This window comes from Centruroides sculpturatus, unplaced genomic scaffold, assembly GCF_000671375.1.
Source record: "Centruroides sculpturatus isolate CEXI.00-Female unplaced genomic scaffold, Cexi_2.0 scaffold862, whole genome shotgun sequence".
Taxonomy (NCBI): domain Eukaryota; kingdom Metazoa; phylum Arthropoda; class Arachnida; order Scorpiones; family Buthidae; genus Centruroides; species Centruroides sculpturatus.
The window spans coordinates 286,011-312,175 of record NW_019385110.1 but is presented as its reverse complement, the minus strand read 5'-3'; the positions used below and the strand labels follow the sequence as shown (position 1 = coordinate 312,175).

General features: G+C 29.7%; 2 protein-coding genes and 6 non-coding genes across 8 annotated transcripts in view; 4 read left to right on the top strand and 4 right to left on the bottom strand.

The window, feature by feature from the left end:
- The window catches only part of LOC111634878 (plexin-A2-like), a 36,676-nt gene extending 24,086 nt beyond the window's left edge, over positions 1–12,590 (top strand). The window contains exons 13-20 of the mRNA XM_023379715.1: positions 4,216–4,312; positions 6,388–6,485; positions 6,618–6,710; positions 9,786–9,955; positions 10,048–10,260; positions 10,374–10,449; positions 10,531–10,605; positions 10,696–12,590. Coding sequence (XP_023235483.1) covers positions 4,216–4,312; positions 6,388–6,485; positions 6,618–6,710; positions 9,786–9,955; positions 10,048–10,260; positions 10,374–10,449; positions 10,531–10,605; positions 10,696–10,797 — 924 coding nt within the window. The 3' untranslated portion in view covers positions 10,798–12,590. The remainder of the gene's footprint in view (positions 1–4,215; positions 4,313–6,387; positions 6,486–6,617; positions 6,711–9,785; positions 9,956–10,047; positions 10,261–10,373; positions 10,450–10,530; positions 10,606–10,695) is intronic.
- An 865-nt stretch (positions 12,591–13,455) lies between these two features.
- LOC111634881 lies at positions 13,456–26,152 on the bottom strand. The gene is made up of 7 exons (XM_023379718.1): positions 25,913–26,152; positions 25,471–25,567; positions 14,927–15,012; positions 14,772–14,864; positions 14,623–14,694; positions 14,407–14,467; positions 13,456–14,107 (listed from the first exon to the last, which is right to left on the bottom strand). The coding sequence occupies exons 1-7, from the start codon at positions 26,012–26,014 to the stop codon at positions 14,070–14,072; spliced, it is 549 nt and encodes a 182-aa protein (XP_023235486.1). The 5' UTR covers positions 26,015–26,152; the 3' UTR covers positions 13,456–14,069.
- On the top strand, positions 15,871–15,942 carry Trnam-cau. Its single transcript has one exon. It is a non-coding gene; the product is annotated as a tRNA-Met (tRNA).
- On the top strand, positions 16,719–16,823 carry LOC111634894. The gene has a single exon (XR_002758300.1). It is a non-coding gene; the product is annotated as a U6 spliceosomal RNA (small nuclear RNA).
- On the top strand, positions 17,235–17,306 carry Trnam-cau. Its single transcript has one exon. It is a non-coding gene; the product is annotated as a tRNA-Met (tRNA).
- Positions 20,062–20,133, bottom strand: Trnam-cau. Its single transcript has one exon. It is a non-coding gene; the product is annotated as a tRNA-Met (tRNA).
- Positions 21,337–21,441, bottom strand: LOC111634893. Its single transcript, XR_002758299.1, has one exon. It is a non-coding gene; the product is annotated as a U6 spliceosomal RNA (small nuclear RNA).
- On the bottom strand, positions 22,218–22,289 carry Trnam-cau. Its single transcript has one exon. It is a non-coding gene; the product is annotated as a tRNA-Met (tRNA).
- Positions 26,153–26,165: the final 13 nt, after the last annotated feature.

Here is a 26,165-nt window from a genome sequence, read left to right as displayed (position 1 = left end):
TCATTACTGAATTTAAAGAAATTATACTGTATTTCAATTTTAATAATGTTTTACAATATTTTAGTCTGTTGAATATGATTTTGTATGTGGAGTATGTTCATATAATTTTCTTCCTAAAAGTAAACAGTTTATTCATTTATTTATGAAGAAACAATAAGTTTTTTAAGAAACTTTTTATTTATACTGTATAAACTCAAGGCATTTGAGAACATTCAAGATAAATAAAAGATTTTTGAGAATAATTAATTGTTTATACAGAAGAAAGCATTTCTTATTCAAATTTCTTTGTTTCATTTATATTATAATGATATTTCATTCCAGTTTTAGATAAAGTAGATATTGATATTTTAAAATAATGATTTGTTTTCACTTTTTATTATTTTTTTTTAAGTTAGTCATTTATTGGAAATATTTTATTTCTAACATTGAATCAATTGAAATTGCCATAGAAGTTTAAATTAAAAATTGATAAATATAGATATTTTAATGAAATCTAATTGAATATAAACCCCAATAGTCAAAATATAAACTCTGGTGTACGTATTGTTATAATTGTGTGTGCATCTGATGATAAAAAAAAGATCCAAATAGGAATATGGTATATATTTTAAGATTTGGAACTTTCTATTAGACCACTGGCTTATTTACAAGTAATAAGGATTTGAATCTCATCCAGAGTCAGCATCAGTGGCACACCCAAGGGGCCAAGGGGCCCTGGACTCTCCAAAGAAAAAGGAAAAAAAAATTTTCCAAAATTCTTTTTTAATTAAAATTCACTTTTTTTTTATTTGTATTCTGTAGTCTTTTTTTTTTATTTCTATTCTGCTTATGAATTAGTGGTCATATAAGGTGGGAATTTTGTTGAATTTGCATTTTAAAAATTTTTATCCGTTCAACTCGCCTTCCCAAGAGTAAATCCTGAATGCACCACTGGTCAGCATACAGTTTTTTTATCTAGATTTTTTGTTCTTTTTTGTATTTATACAGTTCATATACTAAATGTATACTTTGATTTATTAAAAATATCAGCTACTTAAATTAATACATGAAAAAAATCAAATAAAAAAAAATCTTTATATTAGAAACAAAATTCAGTATGAGAATAACAAAATACTCAATCAAAACATTTTCAGAATCTAATATTTTATCTATAGAAGACTGCTATATTATCAGTTTAGTCACATGCAAAACTTAGTGATCCTGTGAACAATAGTTTTTCAACTTTTGCTGTATGTGACTTCTCTCAATTTTTTTAGCTGCATTTCAATGCTGATTGTGATGATATCCAACTTTTTCTTTTTTGTCTCTTCTTCTAATACCTCTCCTAATACCTTCTTCTAATACCTTCTTCTAATACCTCCAAGCATCATAGTCTTCTCAAGGAAATCATTTTTTCTTATAATGTTCTTATAGTTCTTTAGATTCTGCTATAGTTGATTTCCATAAACAATGAGGCTTTACTTATCTAAAACCAATTCTTTAGATTAACAATAAATACAAAAAAATGAATGTTCTAAAGTTTTAAATCTAAACTTTCAATCCTTCTGAATTCCTCAATTTATTAAAATTCTTATTATTTTTCTATTTTGTTACATTATGTAATGAAAAAGAATTTATGATATAATAATAAATTGAAGATGGATTAAAATTCTCTTTAATTAAATATATAGAGTTGGATATTATTTTACCTTTAATAAAATAATTTTAATACTTGTCTTTATCTAAGAGTGTATTAAGCATTCAAAAGTTGAGATTTTGACTAAACAAAATATAATTGAAAGATAATTAATTTTTATTTGTAACTAATATTAGCTTTGATATCTAATTATTCTTTAATACTCAAAAGATTGAGGCAATGTTTTTAATGTCAATAAAGAACTAAAGGTAGTAATTGATTTTTTTAATATTCTGAGTGTAATTATATTTTATAAATTACTCCAAAAAAACAGTTTCAGGTATAGCTGATATAAAAAATGAACCTGTAGGGTCATATGTAGTAATCTGCAATTGACCAATGTCTACATTAATAATGCCTGTAGATCTAATGGAAAATTTGTCATTTGTTTGTTGATTTATTGGTGATTGTTTCTCTCATGTGAGGCTGTTTTTCTTGCTTGATGATAAAGAATTTTAATCAAAAATAAATGTTCTGTAAAATTGGTGTTCTTTTATAAAATTTAAACAAACAATCCAATGTTAGATTCTACTCTTTTTGACAAATTCAATAATAAAAATATTTTATTTTGAGAAAACTTTCACTTTATACTGGTAAACTGAAGTTGGTCAAAATGGTCTGAAAATACTTGTAAGTATATAACAGAATTTCTTCAAAGTAAATAATTTTTTCATTACTGAATTTAAAGAAATTATACTGTATTTCAATTTTAATAATGTTTTACAATATTTTAGTCTGTTGAATATGATTTTGTATGTGGAGTATGTTCATATAATTTTCTTCCTAAAAGTAAACAGTTTATTCATTTATTTATGAAGAAACAATAAGTTTTTTAAGAAACTTTTTATTTATACTGTATAAACTCAAGGCATTTGAGAATATTCAAGATAAATAAAAGATTTTTGAGAATAATTAATTGTTTATACAGAAGAAAGCATTTCTTATTCAAATTTCTTTGTTTCATTTATATTATAATGATATTTCATTCCAGTTTTAGATAAAGTAGATATTGATATTTTAAAATAATGATTTGTTTTAAAGTTAAAATTCTAAAGACTTAATCTGAAATAAAAATATAATTGAATCATTATTTTATTTTAAACTTTAAATACTGTAGATATAAGTATATAATTATGCAGAATTGTTATCTCAATAAGAAATAAAATAAAAATTTAAAAATAAGCAAATAATCTTTACTTTAATGGATAAATATTTTTAGCACTTATTTATTTTTCTTGAAGGCAAGAAGATTAATGAAGAATATATACAATGTTAAAAAAGGAAATAAGTTATTCTAACAACAAAAAATAATTTATTATATGAATAATAAAATAATATATTTAATAATTATTTATTTTATCAGGAGCAAAATCTATTTATAATATGCATAATACAGATTTATATTATTGTAATGACATAAATTGCTTACTAAACAAATAATGATAATTGATTTTGTTTGTATTATATTTACAAAAATAAAATAAATTACTTATATTATGTGGTAATAGAAAATAGTAAGTCATTAGTGTTTAAATGTTATGCTTAAAATAACTTTCAAAAAATATATTTTTAATTTTATTTTTAAAATAATTACATTACTCTATTAATTTATAGATTTATTTTTCCTTTTTTATTTTATTTTATTTTTTCATATTTGTGAATGTCAAATAATTATAAAATAATAAGCCAAATGATCACTATAATGAATCAGGCTACTTTACCACTACTATTTCGTAGCAGTAACATAGCCTGATTCATTGCTGTGATTGTTTGGTTTATTATTAAAACTATTTAGCTTTGAGAAGTTTATAGATGTAATCATAAAAGTAATCTCAAAGCAAATATTTAATTATTTGCATTTGGAAGACCACAGACTAGGAGCTTTCTTAATGAATGAGCTCCTTTAGCCATAGATTTATATATAAACAGATTTTTCATAGTCTTTTTTTATCCAGGCTATTTCACATCATTAGGTTTCATAAGATTAACTTTTGATTGCAGTTTCAAAATATGTCTCTAGTCTGTTCATGGCTGAGGTGTTCTACTATGCTCTATATCAAACTCATTCTTCTTATCCTTTTTGAGTTTAAAGACTAGATGAGACCCATTAAGGAAACTTATCATCTACTCTCTTAATTTGATTTTGTCGTATATATATGTTTATATAAACAAACCAATAATCTGTGAGTTTGTTTATCTCTAACTTTTTATAGCACCTGATAGATGGCTATTCACATTTAGTAGACCTTGACAAATTACCATAGCATTTCATATATTTTCATGATTGTTGACTGTCACTTCAAATCTCATTGTTTTGGCTTTGAAAATTTAAATAATAGCAAAATTATTACTTTAAATTGAAATTTTTTCTGTTTAATCTGTTATGTAATGAATAATATTTAAAGTTTATTTAAAATTATAATTACAAATATATTTAAAAGCCATTTTTAATTTTAAATTGTTTAGAAAAATATTTGTTTGTTGATTTTAAAATTTGTTCCAGCATTTAAATTCCAATTTGTTTTTAAATGAAATTTTAGGTATCGGATAGTGCTCTGCTAACTTTAGTGCCGAGGCAGTCATCAATGTATAACTTATCCATAATGACAGAAAAGCCTGAAAAGCAACAAAAATATGGTTGGTTCATAGTTAAAGAAATTATTTTTACAAATTATTTATTAATATTTAATTTATTTTTGTTATTATTAGTATATTTATTTAAATAAAATAAAGACCCACTTAAACTGATAACAATAAACTATTCTGTAACATTAAGCAGAGTAAATAAATAAGATTACAATTAGTAGGAAATCTGGTTTTATTAATTAAGACATTAAAAGGATCCATTGAAACAGTTAAAAAATATATACAATAATACCCTCGACTTACGTGAACCCAGAGTTACGCGATTTTCAAATCTCGTCGATTTGTCTTTTGTTTGAGCACCATGCAACTCTTGATTACTCATGCCCCCACACTATTGTTCAGCTTACATGTTCGGACGTGTTGCACGGAATCGACACATAGCTACAATTTATTTTGTATTATTTATTTCTGTGTTTGTTATATCTATGGAGACTTGAGAGACTCTATGTGGTGATTTCTTGCAATCATGAACGAATCAAAAGATGAGATAAGATTAACGATAACATTTATTAGCTTACATACATCCGACTTGGATTTTACACAAATTGTGAAATTATACCCCAACTTATTGCTCGGTCCCACCTATCGTGTAAGTTTGGGGTATTACTATAATTTGAAGATTTATTCATTATAGTTATTATAATTATTATTAATTAATAATAATTTATCCAGCAGATAATTGAAGTAACAAATGCCAGCAATTTTAACTATTACTCTGCAAATAATTAAAATGATAAACATTTAAAGCATTGGTTAAGTCTGATAATGATTGCATGTTGTCAGCCAAATTTTAATGTTGATAGAGCCTCTTCATTTGACTCAACAGGAAAATCTACATACAATGCAAATTAAACTATGTAGACATAGACAGACATTAGTTTATGCATACAGCTTTTTTTTATACTGTTGGAGTATCTCTAACAAATGTTTATACTTAATTAATATGATACTGGTGTGGAGAGAGGAAGATCTGATTTCTGCTTTATCTTACCATGCTATTGTCTGTTGGGATAGTGTTGAATGTAGTACTATATGTTCATCTTTTATAACTTAACAAAAGATCTTTAAGTGTACCTGAATTATGTATTTCCTTGCTGCAGAATCTAACAAAATCTATAACTGATAAGGAATAATGATGATGAGGGAAAAGTTGAATATTTATATAAATAAATGCCTGCTTTTATGACTTAATTTTTTTCCCAAAAAATGATTGTTAAGTCAGAGTTTGATTTAAAATGACTTAACATACTTCAGTATCATAAATTGAGTTTTCCTTCCCAGAAATATGATCTGAGCTATACAAGATCATACTGAGGTGGCTAATGAAAAATAATTCACTTATAAAGAAAGTACTTATTAATCAAATATAAACTTTATATCAGTCATAAGAATCAAATGTTGTGAAGTGATCAATTGTAGAGAACAATTGCATTTTGTATTAATATTAAACTGAATAACAACTTTTCAATTATTATGACATTATTTTTAATATTACCGTTATTAAAAAAATATTAGTTTATATTATGATATAAACTAATATTAGAATACTAATATAATGATATTAGTACTCTTATTAACTCTCCCAAACATTTTATTAATTACATTATAAGTATAAATTCTTAATTACAAAACAAAAAATAGGAAATTACCATACAATTTAATTAATTAGAATTGCACATTCTTTTGCCCTAGATTTTCATTTACAACTTTGAATTTTAATTATAAGTATTTAATTTCTATACTAGAAGTTCTTATATTTCATACAATGTAATTGTACTAGAGATTATAAAATTAAGGAAATGTATACCATACTATTAAATATTTTTTAAACAATATAATTTAATTTAATAAAAAGTAAAATACATCTGGATACGAGTCCAATTTTGCTTGCCATGTCCATGCATATAATTTAATTCAAAAATTACTTTTTTTCATTTTTATATTGAATATTTTAAAACCAAAACCATAAAATTTTAATGGAATTTTTTATATTAATTACTTATTATATATAATGAAAATCTTTACACACTTTTTAAATTATTATTATTATTATTATTTTATTCCAGAAACATTAAATTTTACACTTAAGACGAGTCCTCCCCTTAGTAGAGCAACATCTCCACTTAATCATGATACTGAAACAGGGTACAAATATTGGCATCTGGTGAGTATTTTTCTGAACAGTTGAAGATTGAAATTTATTATTATTGATCTAATATATTATTTAGATCCAAACTTGAATATAAATATATTTATTTTTTATATTAAGGAATAATAATAATTATAATTTCACTAGGTTAAACACCATGATACAGAAACAAATAAAGAAGGTGAGCGAGGGAACAAAATGGTCTCAGAAATCTACCTCACACGATTATTAGCAACCAAGGTACAGTTTTAACTTATATTAATGATAAATTAAATTGCATAAGTCTTGTTCAATATTTATACTTCTCATTTCTGTATTGATAACACACACATATAATTCATCTCTCTTGTGCAGCCTTTGTTTAAATGGCAATCATTTATCAATCTGCACATTATGTATTCTGACACTTTCTAACTTGTGTGAAAATACATTCCTATAATATATATGACAAGTATTAGAGATATAATATGTGCTGCTCACTTGCCAAATTGATTAACTCCATAAAACAAAAAGTGGAGAAAAGTGACAAAATAATATACATTCTTTTTTAACATTCCTTTTAAAATATAAATTCAAATAAACATTGTTGAATGTATTAGTGTAAATGTAGCTTTTATTTAATGACTTATAAAGTGTGTAAGATAGCATAGATATGCTATAATCATTATTATTATTATTATTATTATTATTATTATTATTATTATTTTGGTGTGATTGAGGGAGTTAATTGATTTGGCAAGTGAAAAACGTAATAACATCAAATTCAGTTTTCACATAGTTTTTTATTATAGACAAACTTCATTATCGTACACTTTTTATTAAAGATTTTTCGCAAAAATGAATAATAACTAATTCTGTTACTGTTACAATGGTTGTTATTATTATGTTTAAATTGATTATTCAGCAACATAAATGATGTCTTCTTCATCAGCTGTATTTGAAATAATGTCGATTTGTTTGTAAATTTTTATAAGAATCATGTTTAATAGGAGGAATGAAAAAAATTATTTTAAGTTTCATCCATCTTGATATAATGATATAACTTTTCTTTTTTCCTAAAAATAATTGTTCAATAATCCACAAGTATACTTACTTCTGTGGCAGTTGAACTGTAACTAAATAATTTCTTTTACTTACTTTTTGCGATGAGATAACATTAAATAATTTACTGTTATCCACAAGGCACTGGTCAGTGCACACTGTGATTGCAATACTGCAGTGTGTGCTGGTGGATTTACATTACAGTATGGAGTTAATTAGATTGGCTTCTGAAATACAGGATGGAGTATGAGTAATGCCCTTTTGAAATTTAAAAAAATTTTAAATTTTATTGAACAAAAATTACATAAATACAACAACAAAAATACAATGATTTAATTAATATTAATGGACATGCTCAAAACATTCACCTTCATATTCAATACAATGCTGAACTCTACTAGCAACACTTCTACAAATTTTTTGACAAGTTTCCATGGTAATTACATAAAATTTCTCTGCAATTACTTGTTTTAATCCTGATCCTTCAATACACCCCACAAAAAAAGTCCGATGGTGTTAGATCTGGTGATTGTGATGGCCACTCAATAGGTCCTTGTTGTCCTATCCATCTCTCCTCAAAATTTTGATTTAACCATTCCTGAACATTTAAAGAAAAGATACAGTATAAGATATATCTAAAATAATTTCATATAAAATTAAAACATATCAATTTTTGCAGTAGAAACTAATAGAAATTAAAAAGGGCATCACTTATGTCCCACCCTGTATAAAAGTTTTTTCGATGGCCAAGAAAATTTCGATGGTCATTAAGTAGTATTGATTCTTATTATTAGGAAACTTATTATGAATATAAAAAGTGACAAGTATATCAAGTGCTTTGACACTAAAATTTTAAAAAATTTGAAATGTGGAGTTAATCGATTTGNAATCCGAAGCGTGACGGTGTCAATGGCAAACAGTGGATGTGTGACAGAACGATTGGCCAAACTGATGATGATGTCATGCCTTCACTGATTGCCAGGATAATCATCATCTTTAAAACTCGATAGCACTGGAAGAATAGTGAAGAGATGCCTTTATTAATGGCCAACAATTGCTACTATAACACTCCTCGTGCCATTCCTGCGGACGGCAATGTTTGTCGTCTCTATGCAACATCAGTTTATTTCGCATCGTGGATTCGTCAAGGTGCTGTTTTGATCTTGCTTCCAATGTTTGACATCAAACAGGTTCCTAAGCAATAGCCTGCAAGCAAGGTGGAATTATATTTCTTTTTAATTCCAATGATAAAAGCTTCTGATTCATTATTTTAATATTAGTCTAAATCAACATTATCATATTGCCATTTTTATACTTAGCTGAAAGGCTGACATATATATATAGACTTCATACTTTCATAATTATAAAGCTAAAAACAAACTATTATTTATTGTGACATCGTTACAATGCCAGGTTGCAGTTTTTAATCATATTTTTAATTTATTTAATTTAAAATATATGCTCTCCACCTCAAATTAGTGGTAACCTGGCTCTGTACATCATACTTTCCAGCTAGCGAGAGTTGTGATGGTCATCTAACTCCATTAAGGGGAAAATGTTTGAATTAAAATATCATGACTTCTGGTGTAAACTGGAAATTTGTATATAGTTAATCAGGACCTCCTGCCTCTAAACTTTCCATATCTGGTCTTGGCTTTAATCTATTTAACTTTGTTCTTGAGATTAAGAAAGGACAGACAGACAACAGTGGGATTTTATAAGACTGCAATATTTTCAAATTGCTGCAAAAATATTCAACTCATTTTGAGGTTGGATTTGCAGTGAAATATTTAATTAACTCTTACAAATGAGTTGGATATATTTTTTAGCTTCAGTGTTTTTTTACTAAATGAAAATTTTGTTTTTTTCGTTTGTTTTATTAATTAATCTGATTATTAAGAAAAAATATATAAGCTAGCAAGTATGTATAATAATAATATAATTTCATATTAACTTTTTGAGTTTAATCATTTGCTAACAAATTGAATTTCTAATAATTTCATTCACTAGTTACTAAATTGTCTATAAAAAATTTTTACAAATAAATAATTACATTGGTTTAAATTATTTTTTTTGTTTTTGATTAAAAAAATAGAGCCCATCAAAATGTTTACATCAAACTTTTACTTTGCTTAAAATAAAATTTTTATTTGATAAAAATTTGAATTAAAAGAATGAATTGTGGTCAGATATATTAAAAATTATGTAACTTTTATTTTAAAATATTATTTTGTAATATATAAAATTAAAATAAATCCTATTTATCTTACTTAGGGAACATTACAAAAATTTGTGGATGATCTATTTGAGACAATATTTTCCACAGCACATAGAGGCAGTGCCTTGCCTCTTGCTATTAAATATATGTTCGATTTTTTGGATGACCAGGCATTACAGCATGGCATCGGAGATGCAGAAGTTGTTCATACTTGGAAATCTAATAGGTAATTTTTCATTTTCTTATATGGAGGCATATAATTTATCTTTTAAAATTAGTTTTTATATAGACCTAATTTTTAAATCTGTTCTTTTGTAGCTTACCTCTTCGATTTTGGGTGAATTTAATCAAGAATCCTAACTTTGTATTTGATATATATAAGTCCAATATTGTTGATTCCTGCCTCTCAGTAGTAGCCCAGACATTCATGGATGCGTGTTCGACATCTGATCACAGATTAGGCAAAGATTCCCCTAGTAGTAAATTATTATATGCCAAAGATATACCAATTTATAAAGATTGGGTAGAAAGGTTTGTAATATATATTGCTATCAATTAATCATAACATTATTACATTTAACATGAAATTTAATTATTTTATAACAGAACCTTATTAAAATTTAATCATTATTTAATAATTCTAGATATTATCAAGATATTAAATTAATGCCAGCAATTAGTGATCAAGACATGAATTCCATGTTAACAGAGGAATCAAGGGTGTGTAATTGTTTTTATTTAAACATTTATATATTTTGTTTGAATAAAATTATAATGTTTCCTTATTTGCCATTTTATTAGCTTCATGCACATGAATTTAATACGAATGTTGCCCTTTATGACTTGTATAGCTATGCAGTAAAATATAATGACCAGGTAATTTGAAGTTTTATTCTGCAAAATGACATCTGTATAATTATGACTAATGTTTGGATATATAATTATATTGAGTTTTATTTTTTTTAGCTAATGATGACATTAGAAGAAGATGAGTTTTCTAGGAAGAACAAATTAGCATGGAAACTAGAACAAGTTCATGCTACCATGACAGGAGAATCCGAAGCGTGACGGTGTCAATGGCAAACAGTGGATGTGTGACAGAACGATTGGCCAAACTGATGATGATGTCATGCCTTCACTGATTGCCAGGATAATCATCATCTTTAAAACTCGATAGCACTGGAAGAATAGTGAAGAGATGCCTTTATTAATGGCCAACAATTGCTACTATAACACTCCTCGTGCCATTCCTGCGGACGGCAATGTTTGTCGTCTCTATGCAACATCAGTTTATTTCGCATCGTGGATTCGTCAAGGTGCTGTTTTGATCTTGCTTCCAATGTTTGACATCAAACAGGTTCCTAAGCAATAGCCTGCAAGCAAGGTGGAATTATATTTGAGAGCTATTCAAATCCTTAGCGAATGATCTGTGAAATGCTGGTGTCAATCACATTTTTCATTTTTTCAAACTATTATACCAAAGTGCTCTGGGTGCACTGATCGTTCACCGACAATGATTTATCGGAAACTTAGACCCAGAAATAACTAAATGTTCATTGGTGTGATAAACAAATCTCGGTGCAAATAGGAATCAAGAGTTTCCACAGCTAAAACTATTATAACTGAACCGATGGTGCAATGTATAGATGGTGTTGTCAAAATGCGATGTGACGCAACACTTGAAATTTAGATCACGTCCAATACAAATGTTGTCCTGCTTCTCTCTGAAATATATTTCCTGGAAGTTTTAGAGACTTTTTTTTAATTAATATTTTTATTTCTAAAGAAGTACAGTGTGTGAATTTTTAAAAGTTTTCTATGTAATTATAATGATTGTTTTGAAAGATTTTTCTAGAAAATTTTCAAAATCATTTTATGTTAATACTCCCATATGATGGAATTCCTAAAGTGGATGGAGTTAGTATTTGAATAGTGAATTTCTATAAGCAAATGATGGTACTGTATATGTAAATGTCTTGTCTCTAGTTTGTTATTTAAATCAGTGTTTATAAAATGGAATCCTATATTTCGTATGACTCGTTTCGAAATGCCAGTGCAGTACTAATGGGACTTTATATGTGGATGTGCCAATCAAAGGATTCTACCACTATCTGGCTGTCGATGCCCCCATTAACCATATTGAGTGCCTTTGTCATTTGCACTGGATCGCATTTTATCTAGTTTAACGATAAAAGAGATTTTGTTATTATTAATTGTTATATAAACTACTTTTTACCACTGGCAGGAATATATTTCAGATTTGAGAAAGAGTTAGTTCTTTCACTTTATCACAATTTTGTAATTTTTTTTATGACTTTTTGATAATATTTTGCTTTTGTATTCCATTTTGTTATAAAAAAAATAGCAATGGATCTTTATTAATGGTTATATATCATGTGGTGTTTAATAGTGCTGCCGAAAAGAAACGTGAAGACAAAGATTTATCTGCCTACAGCTGATACATATTTTAAAAATTGCTCAGTTAGAATCCCCCTTCTCCATCATATAGAAGACCAACTTGATCTTTATATAAACATTTGTATATAGTTGGTTTACCGGATGGAGTCGACACCATATCAGTCACGTGTCAGGAAATGAGAAGGACTTTATATACCGTGCTACTGTTCCATTATCAATCGATGTCAATGGTGATGTTCCAATGGATAGTTAGTGATGTATTATGTATTGTGAGCACAGGAAGTGTGAGATTACAAAGGTACTCGTATGCACTCTAATGTACTAGCACCTTATCTGGATTAAGACATTACTCCTTTGAAAAAACAACCAAAATGTTTGTAGAAAAATCTGTACTCTTTCTACGATGTTTCACAGGATTATGCACAATATACATAGTTACTTTATTGTTTGGTTTGTTTATTGATGCCCAAATCAGATGCTGTGCATTTAGAAATAGTTGTAAATTTAGTCAAACTGAATGGCTGGCTGTACTTAACATTCTGTCCTTTCCCGTAAATATATAAATATATACATATAATTATATTATATATATGTATATATACATAATATAATTATATTCGGGCTGTGCAGATGTACAACTGCTATTTTACAGAAGTCTTAACCCTCGTCATTTCCAGGGTGCTATAGCCACTTGCCTACATGTACTGGATATAAATTACAGTTGTATGTGATGAATTTACACAGTACTTTATCGATCGGGTGCCGTTACATGCAGGAAGAGAAATGTATCATTCCCGTCACGATTCGACGGGGCATTTCTGCAATGGATGCCCGACTTACTGCTCGGACGAATCAATCCGAGGAACACCCTTCCCTTTTTGTACAATGTCAAAAACTTTGTATAATATTTATAGCATATTTTTATTATGGTATCTGTTTAGAAAGTTTACCTTGCTCAAATGGCTCCTCCATTAAAATGGTGTACATGAGCAGTTGCAGTGAAATTTTGTTTTTCCCCCTTCTGTCGACACTTTCGGGTCTTTTCGTCTTCAGCGATAACAGTCAGATTATCATAAAATTTTGCACGTGTACCTTTTATGGCTAAATCAAAATTTTATCAAATTGCTATTCTGTATGATGATTCATGATCTTGAAATAGTGGTCTGTTCTTTGTGGAAGCAAAGTTATATCGGTGACAAATCTGTAAAATTATTGTGGGGCCCATAGGACGGAAACAATTCAGACAATAGGTAATTGTAACAGATTTTCTGACGTTGAAATGAACAACATAATTGAAACAAAACTTGTGGAAATTTTGTGTAGTAAAAAACTTAACTGTATTGAAAATGGCAAAATTTCAATCTCAAAGAATAAAAGAAAAGAAGTGATCTTATTAATATCAAAATAATTAAATTTTGAATATTCTAGAATAAATTATGTCTTTTAATATACGTATTTTTAACTAACAAAATCTTACAAGTATTGAAACTTTACAAATACAATATTATGAATTTTTAAGTATCAAAGATAAAATTCTTACATGAGAAACAACTAACTTTATGGCCTACCTCAGTTTTGCTTATCGTGGATCAATCTGATCCATAATAGAGTCAACCAAATACAATCCAAGAAAGGAAACAAAATCCAACCGAAACAACCCATGGGTCCAGATCAAATTATGCCAAGATCTCATATAGAAGTTGGAAAATTTCTTAACATGCAGCCCTCCAGCCCAAAATAGCATTGGTTTGATGGTTTATGATATTCTTTATTTAACAGTTTTATTAATTATTGTCTGCTTTGCATTCTATTTAAACACTACATAATACAATAAGTAAAATTTGCATAAAATATTTTTACAGATACAAATGAATGATTTTGGAACAATTTATTAAGGAACGAAACTGATTTAGTTTATCACATTAAAATTTCAAGTTTTCCATAGATATTTGCAAAGGAGCTGAAAATAATAATAATAATAAGTTTTAATAAAAATGATAAAATGTAAATTGAAACATACAAAATTGTTTATTATAATAAAAATTCACTATATAATNATAATATATTAATATATATATATATATATGTAATTTTAAGATTATAAACATATGAAATATCTGAAAATATTGAAAAATCTAAGCCTTATCAAGTAACATTAATCAATCATAAATGATAAATTTTTAAATCTAAATTTAAAATATTAATTTAGTTATATTTTACTAATTGATTTCACAGTTTAAATTCAATAAAGTTACTCACTTGTTCCATTTTTCCTGAACAATGTTTCAAAGTGAGATATGACACACATTTGAATGTATATCTACAAGAAAACATTTAAAATTCTTACCCAAATATAAATTTAGAGTTTCTTTTTTAAGCATATTTAAGATGCTTTACTATAAATTATATTTTTATCTATAAAAATATAATTTGTATTTTCAATAGTAAATCTATAGAAAATATAAAATTATTTACCAAAACTGGTAGAAGAATATAACTGAGACATGCCAAACCAATCAACCAGTTACGATATGCTTCAAACTTTATCTTAAAATAATAGATACATATATTTTAATACATAAAATAAATTTGATTAAGTAACCAAACTTTAAATAAGAACTTACTGCACCAATTGTTAAAACAATTACGGCAACAATGTCTAATAAAATATCGACAAACCCAGTCACTATCCACGGCACCATAAACATTCCATTTTCCTTTACAAATTCAAATTTTAATACAAAGCAACATTTGTAAGTTTAGACAAATATGGACTCACCTGTTGAGCTGCAGTAACTAAAAGATTAGAGGTAACCAGATGCAACAAGCAATATAATGAAGGAAAGATGAACAACAGACTGTTAACTGAAATAATTTAGAAAATATTGATTTAATTTATTTGAAAAGCAACAAAATGTTTTTGTACATATCTATGAAGTATGTTTGTTTATAATTTTAGCATTATATTTAAAAAATTTAAAACCTGTGTTTAAAAAAACATTTTAAAACTCTTCAAACAAATTAGAAACAAAAAAGTTGTTTTTGAATGCTTTTCGAAACATCAATTTTAACAAGTACTGTATTTAAATTGTTACATAACTTTCCTGATCAGTATTAAAAATACNAATAACGTTCCTTGTTTGGTGCTATTATTCTTATTATAAATTTCAGCATGCCCAAAAATTTTGGTCAGGATTTGCCCCTGACATATATAGGCCTATATAGAGTAAACTTTATTATTATACAAAATTCACTAAAGGAGACGTCGTATTATCAGTTGCCTGAAATTCCATAGTGTATCGAAAACAAAGAATCGAAATAGCAAGTATTTGTTTAACGTAATTAACTGACACCTAACAGAGTCAGTAAAAAGCATGAATAAAAAACTAACACATTTAGTAGAACGTTTTTGAATATTAATAGTCTTTGTGACTCACTTTTCCGGCTGTTATGTATATATAGCAAGGGAAAGGACGGTGTGGGAATCGTGTCACATTTGATTCAAAAAGATTTTTGTAAATTTGTACGTTTTGTGACTCCTTGAACCCAAAAAGTCAATAAAAGTTTAATGAATATGTATATATATGTGTGTGTCTGTTGGTTGGCTTCTTTTTCTTTTAATATCTCAGGATAGTAGAAAGGTTAAGAAACGAAATTTGGCACGGTAGTTTACGTATAAAGAGCGTTGATAATATTAAGTTCTGTTAGTAACAGACTACATGTAGCAGAGTGGCGCAGTGGGAGCGTGCTGGGCCCATAACCCAGAGGTCGGTGGATCGAAACCACTCTCTGCTAAAGTTTAATTTTTTTCCTTTCCCAATTAAAATCAATTTTAAAAAGCATAAACAATTTACAGGTCAGAAACAACCATATTACAGCAAGCATTGGACGCTTTCAAGTTAATTAATTAATCGTGTAACTGTTACTTGCTGTAAATAAAATTAATAAAATAGCTTAAATACAATTCGGCAAAAATATTAGCATTGTGTTACAGTAAGCAGAAAAGTCATTACGTGCGTATCGAAAGTGAATTCAATATAATGGCGAAAGAAGAACAAATTCGTACCGTAGTAACGCGATTAAGTGAGAAAGAAGTTGTTCTCTTTGCAGCGTCGTGGAATTAAGCAACCATTGATCGTCGGCCAATAATTTATCTGCGAGAATTTCAAGAAATTTCGAATAACAATCGTTCGAATTTAAAATGAACCGCAATAGTTAAATCTGCAGGGTGGCGATTAACTGTTATCTGATGATAAACGTAAACATACCGGTAAAAGTTAAAGTTGTTGGTATATATATGGTCGATCCATAATACTCGATGTACAACTTCGGTCGTACATATTCTAAAATTGGAACGATACTGGCGCCGGGGTCAGCCGTGGTCACGGTCCAGGTGGTCCAGTCTGGATTAAATGTGTGTATCTGGTTACCACTTATCTGTTGTGGGGACATGTCGGAGCAGACCATTTGATCGGGGTCAGTGGCTAAAGCCTCTAATGGCTTATTTTTGCAGCTGCGGCACCACCCAAGACCCTTGTTCATGAGGTAATCCACCGACGGTGGTACATAGCAGGATCATTGATCTCTCAAACTTTAAAATCACAACGATACAGAGAAGATTAGCATGGCCCCTGCGCAAGGATGACACGCAAAATAGTGAAGCGTTCCGTATTTTTTTTTTCCATCTAACCATTTGAATCGTTTCCACGACGAAACGAACCTCTCTAACCAGGCTAGCGGTATATCTGAAAACACAAGTTCTCCGCTTTCTTATCGAAAAGAGTGTATGGATTTAAAACCAATATTTCTAAAACAAACATTCATAGTAAAATAAATGATTCAGTTAGACAGTGATCAAGAAGCAACTACTGTAGTTATGGTATACGACGTTAATTCATGGAAGTTGAAACATTGAAATTATTAATAGAAACACCGAGTTGTGCTAGTCGAGCTGCTTTTAGTTCCAGTCATTTCATTGTGTAAAATTGCGAAGATATTCACCAGATATTATTTATGTTAGTGACAGAAAATTAATTTCACTGTACTTTAAGTAGAAAGTATGAAAAGCCGACAGCCTCTTTCGTAGAAGCAGAGTGGCGCAGTGGGAGCGTGCTGGGCCCATAACCCAGAGGTCGGTGGATCGAAACCACTCTCTGCTAATCGTTTCGTTTTGCTACTTTCTCCATCAAACATCGATCATCGTTTTGAACATTTCAATTTCATAACGCAGTGGAAACTGGATATTTTTGCTTTTCTTAAGTTCGAAACGAATGGAATCGACGGCGACACGCTAATTGAAGATCTTGTTTCTTTCCTTATTCGTTAGACGACAAACTTTTGCCGCTGCAACGAATACATTATAATTTTAGAAACGATTTCAGTAAATTTGGATAAAGACGTAATCGTTATTATTATTGTGGTAGGTCATGTAAAGTGTAAATGTTGAGTGCTCTTTAAGCTGAAGTATTAGCAACGTCTTGATTTTTATCTTTGGTTGTATTTGCCTAAGAGATCTTAAAAAACTGTTTATGTAATAACTTTTAATTTAATCTATAAAAACAAAACACAGCGACCAGTAGCGTAGCGTGGGTGTCAGCCGCCAGGGGCGGAGGAAAATTTCGCCGCCCCCTTATTTAGGTATCTCAATTTAAAAGACTAAAATTCAGTTTCGTCACAGAATAAGTAATGAAAAATTCCGTGCTAGTGTTGACACCTTTTTAAAATCGCCGATCCTGACGGCAGTTGAGGTTTGTTCGAACAGAAGTTCCTGACGCATGCATATCATTTTGCAATGAAGAATAATTTACAGTGCATGCTGGTTGTAAATCAGTTACAGTTAGCGACTAGGGAGACTTGGGTAGGAGTAACGCAAATAATGTAGATGACTTAGCCCTATTGGATATTGGAGGTGTATATGAGCACGAATTTCGAAAAAAAAGGAAAAAAAAAAAGGTCGACAGGTTGCGCACGATATACCCGGACGGCGAGTCGGATTCCCACTATTACGTGCTCATTTCAATCGTCCGAATCGTAGGTGGACGAAAATATGAAATAAAATGATTTAAATTCTTACAAGATATTATTATTATTTATTGTCAAATTTTGCCGCCCCTAACACGTAATTTTTCCGCCCCCCTACGCTACGCTACTGACAGCGACAGTCCGTAGGGTCCATTTGGAGTACTAACACTACAAACCCTGCACCTGATTTATAGGAAAGCTAGAATAGAAGATAGGATAAGAAAAAAAACCTGTACAATCAGTTCTCATTAAAGAGAGCTGGGCGAAAGATACGAAACAACATTGAAAATGTCAATATTCTAAAACAACACGCATACTTGCTTGAATAAAGAAAATATATATAGAACTAGCTTACCCGTCGCGCATTACTGCGATCTCAAAAGAAACGAAATTCAAGCAAACTCGTTATGATAAAATTCAATTTACATTTTATCATTTTTATTAAAACTTATTATTATTATTATTCACTTTCATCGGGAAAACATTTCAAAGTGTCGTTTCAATTCTATTTATTTATTGGAGTGCTTGTGGATACATGATATTTTTTGTTTTTCCGTCTGGCGCGTACACGAATAAATCAGGTTTTCCCACGCGTGAGCCGGCCACATACAGTTGTACATGCGAAAAGCACGGATTTTCCAAATCTAGCCCACACACTCGCAGCGATTGTCAGAAGTGCTATATTCCCCATTATAATTATATATATTTTTTTTAATCCTTTACAATTTTAATTATTTAATTGCTCCTTCCTCTCTTCCTTGGCGTGTTGAGAAATTTCTGATAGTTGGATAATAAACCGTTTTATTGTAATTTGTCTTTTTAAATTATTTTGAGTCGATATTAAAATTTGGAAAAGGGGGATCCCTAGATCGGTAAAATAGGCGAATTTCCTCCTACAACTTCGGTTGTTGTTTGGGATACAGTTAAGGTTTTAACAAAGTTCGAGCGAATACATAATTAGCAAAAAAAAGTTGAAATAAAGTGATTAAACAAAAATTATTACAAATATCGTATAAATGCATATATAGAGATATTTTTTGGAGTGGGAAATGGTCTTCACAATTTGAAATCGATCGAACACACAGTGCTCGTATACACGCGCGCTATCTATCGTAGGATAAATGTACTATGTCAGAAACCTTCGCGGGAGTATATTAAACAACTTCCCAAAGTTTCACGGCAATCGGATAAACGGTGTGGTAATGCATGAAGGACACACGCACACACACACATTCATTTATATATATATAGATGACAATGTTTGCACTTAAAAACTTGACGTTTTGTATGAGGTTGTCTCCAATTCTCGAACTGTGTTGTAGGAATGTCGTATCGTACGAGGGATACGTGCATTTCATTCTCTGTTTCCAGAGTGAGTTACTACCACAGTTAAGAAAGGAATCGGATAGAAAAGCAAAAATTCTAACGAAAGCGAAGTTGGAAAGATTGAAAATGACCTTTGAAGACAGCGACAAGGTTTCAATTCGATCTGTAGCCTCGAAATTGAAAATTCCCACGAGGCTTTGAAAATAAAAACACAAATATTAAAAGAAGTGGGTAATTCCAAACAGAACGGATATGTAAAGATCATTGGCAAAGACAAAATGCAAAAGTTTATTGAGACAGTTTTTCATTTTAGATGACGAATTTTACTTCACTCTCTCGTACTCGATGATCAATAGCAATGGTGAGTTTTATATCAGTGATAGCTCCTCTACACTTGCCGATGTGCATGTTTCCAAGTAAAAGAAATTTGAGGGCAAATTTTTGGTTTCGATTGCAAAGAGACCGAAAGGATTAATAAGGAATAACACTATCCATTTACTTCAGCGTTTCCGGATTGAAATCCGTGAAACGACAAAGTTGAGGAAAGGAAAAAAAAGATTAAAATCTTAGCAGAGAGTGGTTTCGATCCACCGACCTCTGGGTTATGGGCCCAGCACGCTCCCACTGCGCCACTCTGCTTCTACGAAAGAGGCTGTCGGCTTTTCATACTTTCTACTTAAAGTACAGTGAAATTAATTTTCTGTTACTAACATAAATAATATCTGGTGAATATCTTCGCAATTTTACACAATGAAATGACTGGAACTAAAAGCAGCTCGACTAGCACAACTCGGTGTTTCTATTAATAATTTCAATGTTTCAACTTCCATGAATTAAGGTCGTATACCATAACTACAGTAGTTGCTTCTTGATCACTGTCTAACTGAATCATTTATTTTACTATGAATGTTTGTTTTCATCTAAGAAGGATTTATGAAAAATTCAAGTGTAACTGTAAATAGAAATTATTTCAATCCCTTAATTTTTCATCATTTATTTAATTAAACAGAATGTTAAAAGCTAATTAAAATTTTCGAAATAAACATTCAAGGAATCTTTTAATATAACATTTTCTTTAAATTATATCTGTAATGTTGCAAAACTCAATTTGTGTAACTTCGATTTATTTTTTTTTAAAGTTTCAGTACTTCATTTCGTATTCCTTGAAGATGGCTTAAATCAAGTTTTACTATCAATGCACAGCAATATTTAAATAAATGTATATACCTACGACGCACCTGGTTTAAGCGGTAGAAATTTGTTAATCTGGCACCTGAAGGACCAATGTGAGGCCAGATTATCGGAATGTTACTTATTTAATGTATTTGTGCTGATAAATCCAAATTATGCCATTCATAACGTTTTTATTTTTTAGTTTTAGTTTATTCCAATGCTACTCAATCTTTTCAACGTAATGGCATACAATAAGCATGCCATCAATTTTGTAGTATTCCATACAATTTATTTACAAAATTGCATTATATATNATTTTCTGTCACTAACATAAATAATATCTGGTGAATATCTTCGCAATTTTACACAATGAAATGACTGGAACTAAAAGCAGCTCGACTAGCACAACTCGGTGTTTCTATTAATAATTTCAATGTTTCAACTTCCATGAATTAAGGTCGTATACCATAACTACAGTAGTTGCTTCTTGATCACTGTCTAACTGAATCATTTATTTTACTATGAATGTTTGTTTTAGAAATATTGGTTTTAAATCCATACACTCTTTTCGATAAGAAAGCGGAGAACTTGTGTTTTCAGATATACCGCTAGCCTGGTTAGAGAGGTTCGTTTCGTCGTGGAAACGATTCAAATGGTTAGATGGAAAAAAAAAATACGGAACGCTTCACTATTTTGCGTGTCATCCTTGCGCAGGGGCCATGCTAATCTTCTCTGTATCGTTGTGATTTTAAAGTTTGAGAGATCAATGATCCTGCTATGTACCACCGTCGGTGGATTACCTCATGAACAAGGGTCTTGGGTGGTGCCGCAGCTGCAAAAATAAGCCATTAGAGGCTTTAGCCACTGACCCCGATCAAATGGTCTGCTCCGACATGTCCCCACAACAGATAAGTGGTAACCAGATACACACATTTAATCCAGACTGGACCACCTGGACCGTGACCACGGCTGACCCCGGCGCCAGTATCGTTCCAATTTTAGAATATGTACGACCGAAGTTGTACATCGAGTATTATGGATCGACCATATATATACCAACAACTTTAACTTTTACCGGTATGTTTACGTTTATCATCAGATAACAGTTAATCGCCACCCTGCAGATTTAACTATTGCGGTTCATTTTAAATTCGAACGATTGTTATTCGAAATTTCTTGAAATTCTCGCAGATAAATTATTGGCCGACGATCAATGGTTGCTTAATTCCACGACGCTGCAAAGAGAACAACTTCTTTCTCACTTAATCGCGTTACTACGGTACGAATTTGTTCTTCTTTCGCCATTATATTGAATTCACTTTCGATACGCACGTAATGACTTTTCTGCTTACTGTAACACAATGCTAATATTTTTGCCGAATTGTATTTAAGCTATTTTATTAATTTTATTTACAGCAAGTAACAGTTACACGATTAATTAATTAACTTGAAAGCGTCCAATGCTTGCTGTAATATGGTTGTTTCTGACCTGTAAATTGTTTATGCTTTTTAAAATTGATTTTAATTGGGAAAGGAAAAAAATTAAACTTTAGCAGAGAGTGGTTTCGATCCACCGACCTCTGGGTTATGGGCCCAGCACGCTCCCACTGCGCCACTCTGCTACATGTAGTCTGTTACTAACAGAACTTAATATTATCAACGCTCTTTATACGTAAACTACCGTGCCAAATTTCGTTTCTTAACCTTTCTACTATCCTGAGATATTAAAAGAAAAAGAAGCCAACCAACAGACACACACATATATATACATATTCATTAAACTTTTATTGACTTTTTGGGTTCAAGGAGTCACAAAACGTACAAATTTACAAAAATCTTTTTGAATCAAATGTGACACGATTCCCACACCGTCCTTTCCCTTGCTATATATACATAACAGCCGGAAAAGTGAGTCACAAAGACTATTAATATTCAAAAACGTTCTACTAAATGTGTTAGTTTTTTATTCATGCTTTTTACTGACTCTGTTAGGTGTCAGTTAATTACGTTAAACAAATACTTGCTATTTCGATTCTTTGTTTTCGATACACTATGGAATTTCAGGCAACTGATAATACGACGTCTCCTTTAGTGAATTTTGTATAATAATAAAGTTTACTCTATATAGGCCTATATATGTCAGGGGCAAATCCTGGCCAAAATTTTTGGGCATGCTGAAATTTATAATAAGAATAATAGCACCAAACAAGGAACGTTATTTGATGTGAATAAAAAAGTATGGACTATTATAAAGCTCATTATACCTACACATCAAATATATGAAATATATTATAATGAAAAAGTATTAAAAATTTATGATGATAATTCAAATTTTGTGGGCCCTTGACATTGGGGGTCCAGACCTTAAGCCCTATTAATCTCTATGTAGATCCGCCCCTGTACATAATACGTATATGCTGACTGGGTATCGCAAGCTTTCGATACAATCTGGCCGTGTTAAATGCTTCGAATGACGTCACGCGTGTGTACTTGTTTGCTGCGGCAAACCTCCACACGAGCAAGCGATCGAGTTCCCGCAAGCATCGTAATGACTTAAAACGGCTAGCCGCTAGCTGCCAGTGTAAAAGAAACAAATGATAAAAGAGTTTACACGTTAGAATAAATTATTATTGGCATATTTGTTCTCATATAAAAAGTATATTGACAGTCAAAACTTTCTCTTAAGCATGTAGCGCATGCTAAATAAGCCCAGAGAATTCGCCGCTGTTGCCTACCCTTTATTTTCGTGCAATTTTAATGAAATTTCGAGTACATTTTATAGTAAGATATTAACAATTATTGCACAAATTTAGAGAAAAATGATTAATAAACAAAAGAGCTACATACTATTAGCAAAAATAGAATGTCCAACATTAATAGAGCATCTTGACTTATGATATCTTTAAATTAAAATTAGTCGCAGATTTTGCTACCATTTTTGGAAACAAGCTGAAAAATATGATTAGGCCTAGACATTAAATTAATCAAAGATTACAGTCGTTCTTGTAGAATATTTTCCCACGCCTCAATGAGAGCAGCCTTTAGTTCAGTGACGGTCTTGTATTGCTTTCCACTGCTATGCATTTGAAAACTAAGTCACACCAAAGATTTTCAATTGGGTTTAAATCTGCACTGAGGAGTGGCCAGTCTAAAAGTCAGACATTCTCTGAAAAAAAGATAACGTTGATTTTGATACCTAGAAGATTGCATTATCCTGCATGAATTCTAGGTCCTGTCCAGCAATTTTCTCTCCATAAGTTTAGAGCTGCCTCCAGACAAGCTTCTGGTAAGTTTGAGAGTTGTTTCGACCTTCAATAAATACTAGATCTGTCTTTCCATTCCATACAATCCCTGCACAAGCAATCAGTGTACTACCATCGGCTACTCTGAGCACTGCACATCGAAAAATTGCACGTCATTCTCTAGGTGTTGTTGAACTCGAAATAGTAGGTGCAAACCCACTATTTCGTTTTCCTGTTCATTGCTTCTTATTATTGAAATAATTTGAGGTTGTTGAATGAGGTCTTCCCAAATTTTCAGTAATCCAAATTACTTTTCTCCCTTCCTAAAGAAACACATCAATTTTGATTTTTTCCTATACAGTTAGGTCCTTTCCTTGTCCCATTTTTAATAGTAAAGTGTTAAGCAAATTATTAAACTTCTCTTTTCCCTTGTTAATCATATCTTTTTTCAGATTTCATGGATTCCAATCATTACTTTCTTTGTAATTAATTCCAATCAGTGCATGTTCTATTAATGTTGGACATCCTATTTTTGATGATAATATCTAACACTTTTCTTTATTAATCATTTTTCCTCAAACTTATGCAATGATTGTTGATATTTTGCTATCAAACTTACTAGAAAATTTCATCAACGTTACACGAAATTAATAGTTTCTAGGCAATCACTATATGTTCTATTATTGTTGGAAGGACTGTACAGTACATTTAAAATATAAGTCAATATTGAAATTTTCTAAAAAATTAAATATTAATTATTTATATTGTTATCACTTTATATTGCAATAATTTTTATGATTCTAAAACATTTCATAAATCCATTATTTTTTTGAAATCTAATCCAAACTTTTATAGAAATTTCCAATAAAATGTAGAAATTCATTTCATAAAAATACAAAATATAAATTCAATCCATTCTAAATGATCAAAATAACACAGAAACTTCATAAAAATTGATTTAATAAGTTAAAAACAAATCCCGTCATTTTCCTTAAAAAAAAATTGATGGGATAAGGCAATGTAACATATGGACTATCTGTCAAATGAAGATGCCTCCCGGGAGGACTTTCTATGGAAATTAGCCCTATTTAGATGTTAGACACGTGAAGAAAATGCGGTAAATTCCATGCAGTCGGCCGGTTGGTAAGGCACAAACCCACGACCAGTAAATTGGTCATAAACTTGAATTTTTGGGCTGAGTTCGGTGGCTTTATTCATTCGGCGACTTCAAGAAACGACAGCTGTGTTTATTTGAAATTGCGAGATTTATAAGCTTGTTCTATTAACCCAGATAAACTTCTGCAATATTCTCTATTTAATTAATTAATATTTGCAGTTTTGTAATTTTATCATTTATATATACATGATTTTATTTTAAAAAAGTAAAAAAAGAAACCATAAATACTAGTATAAACCATTTTTCTAAAACCAAAATCCGAAAATTTTGGATATAAATTTATCTAAATGTTCACTTGTAACATCTTAATACGGTTTATATAAAAATTATTTGACAATTTAATTTGATTACAGCTTGTATTTTTAGAAAAATGTAATATCTTACAGGTTAAGTTTCCTTCCAATTCGTCATTTTGTATAATAACGGGCACGCCATAAATTACTCGAATGACGCAAGCCAAAGATATCAAACCAGAAAACGTCTGTTAAAAATAATTACCGATATTTATTAAATTAATTAATTAATTAAAATTAACTCTAAATTATAAAAAATACAAGAAAATAATTTCTAACATATCTTAATTATTCTAGAAGTTACTAATCCTTAATATTAATACTTTAAATGATTTTAATTAAAAATATATAAATATATAATGTAATTAAAGTCTATAAACAGTAAAATGTGGGTTATAAAACTTATCTTTTTATCTGGATGGATAATTTTATTAGTTTTTAATTATATTTCTGATGTTTAACTTATAAAAATATAAATAGATTTTTAAAAAGACGTGGTATAGTTTCTAATAATGCAATAATTACCTACTTACTGCACTTGTATAGCCCACAATTATGCAAAATTTTTGAAGATTCCACCTTTTGAAATACTTTTCTATAGTTTCCATGACGGTCATAGAGATGTCTGAAAGCATAAGTAACCTTATCTACGTTCTTATCTAAATAGTAATGCTAATAATTCAATTATCACAAAGTTCTAGGCAATATTAAGCTAGAGAAAAAGTAATTTTAATCACTTTTGTACACATTTTTATAAAAATTTAATTTTTTAAAATTATTTATCTT

Excerpts from the sequence above, each read along its gene's own strand:
- LOC111634881 (XM_023379718.1), bottom strand. The coding sequence starts at position 26,014 with ATGCTTTCAGACATCTCTATGACCGTCATGGAAACTATAGAAAAGTAT. Across the intron at positions 14,695-14,771 it reads TTGTTTTAACAATTGGTGCA|ATAAAGTTTGAAGCATATCG; the intron begins GTAAGTTCTTAT and ends TATTATTTTAAG. Across the intron at positions 14,108-14,406 it reads GTTCAGGAAAAATGGAACAA|CTCCTTTGCAAATATCTATG; the intron begins GTGAGTAACTTT and ends TATTATTTTCAG.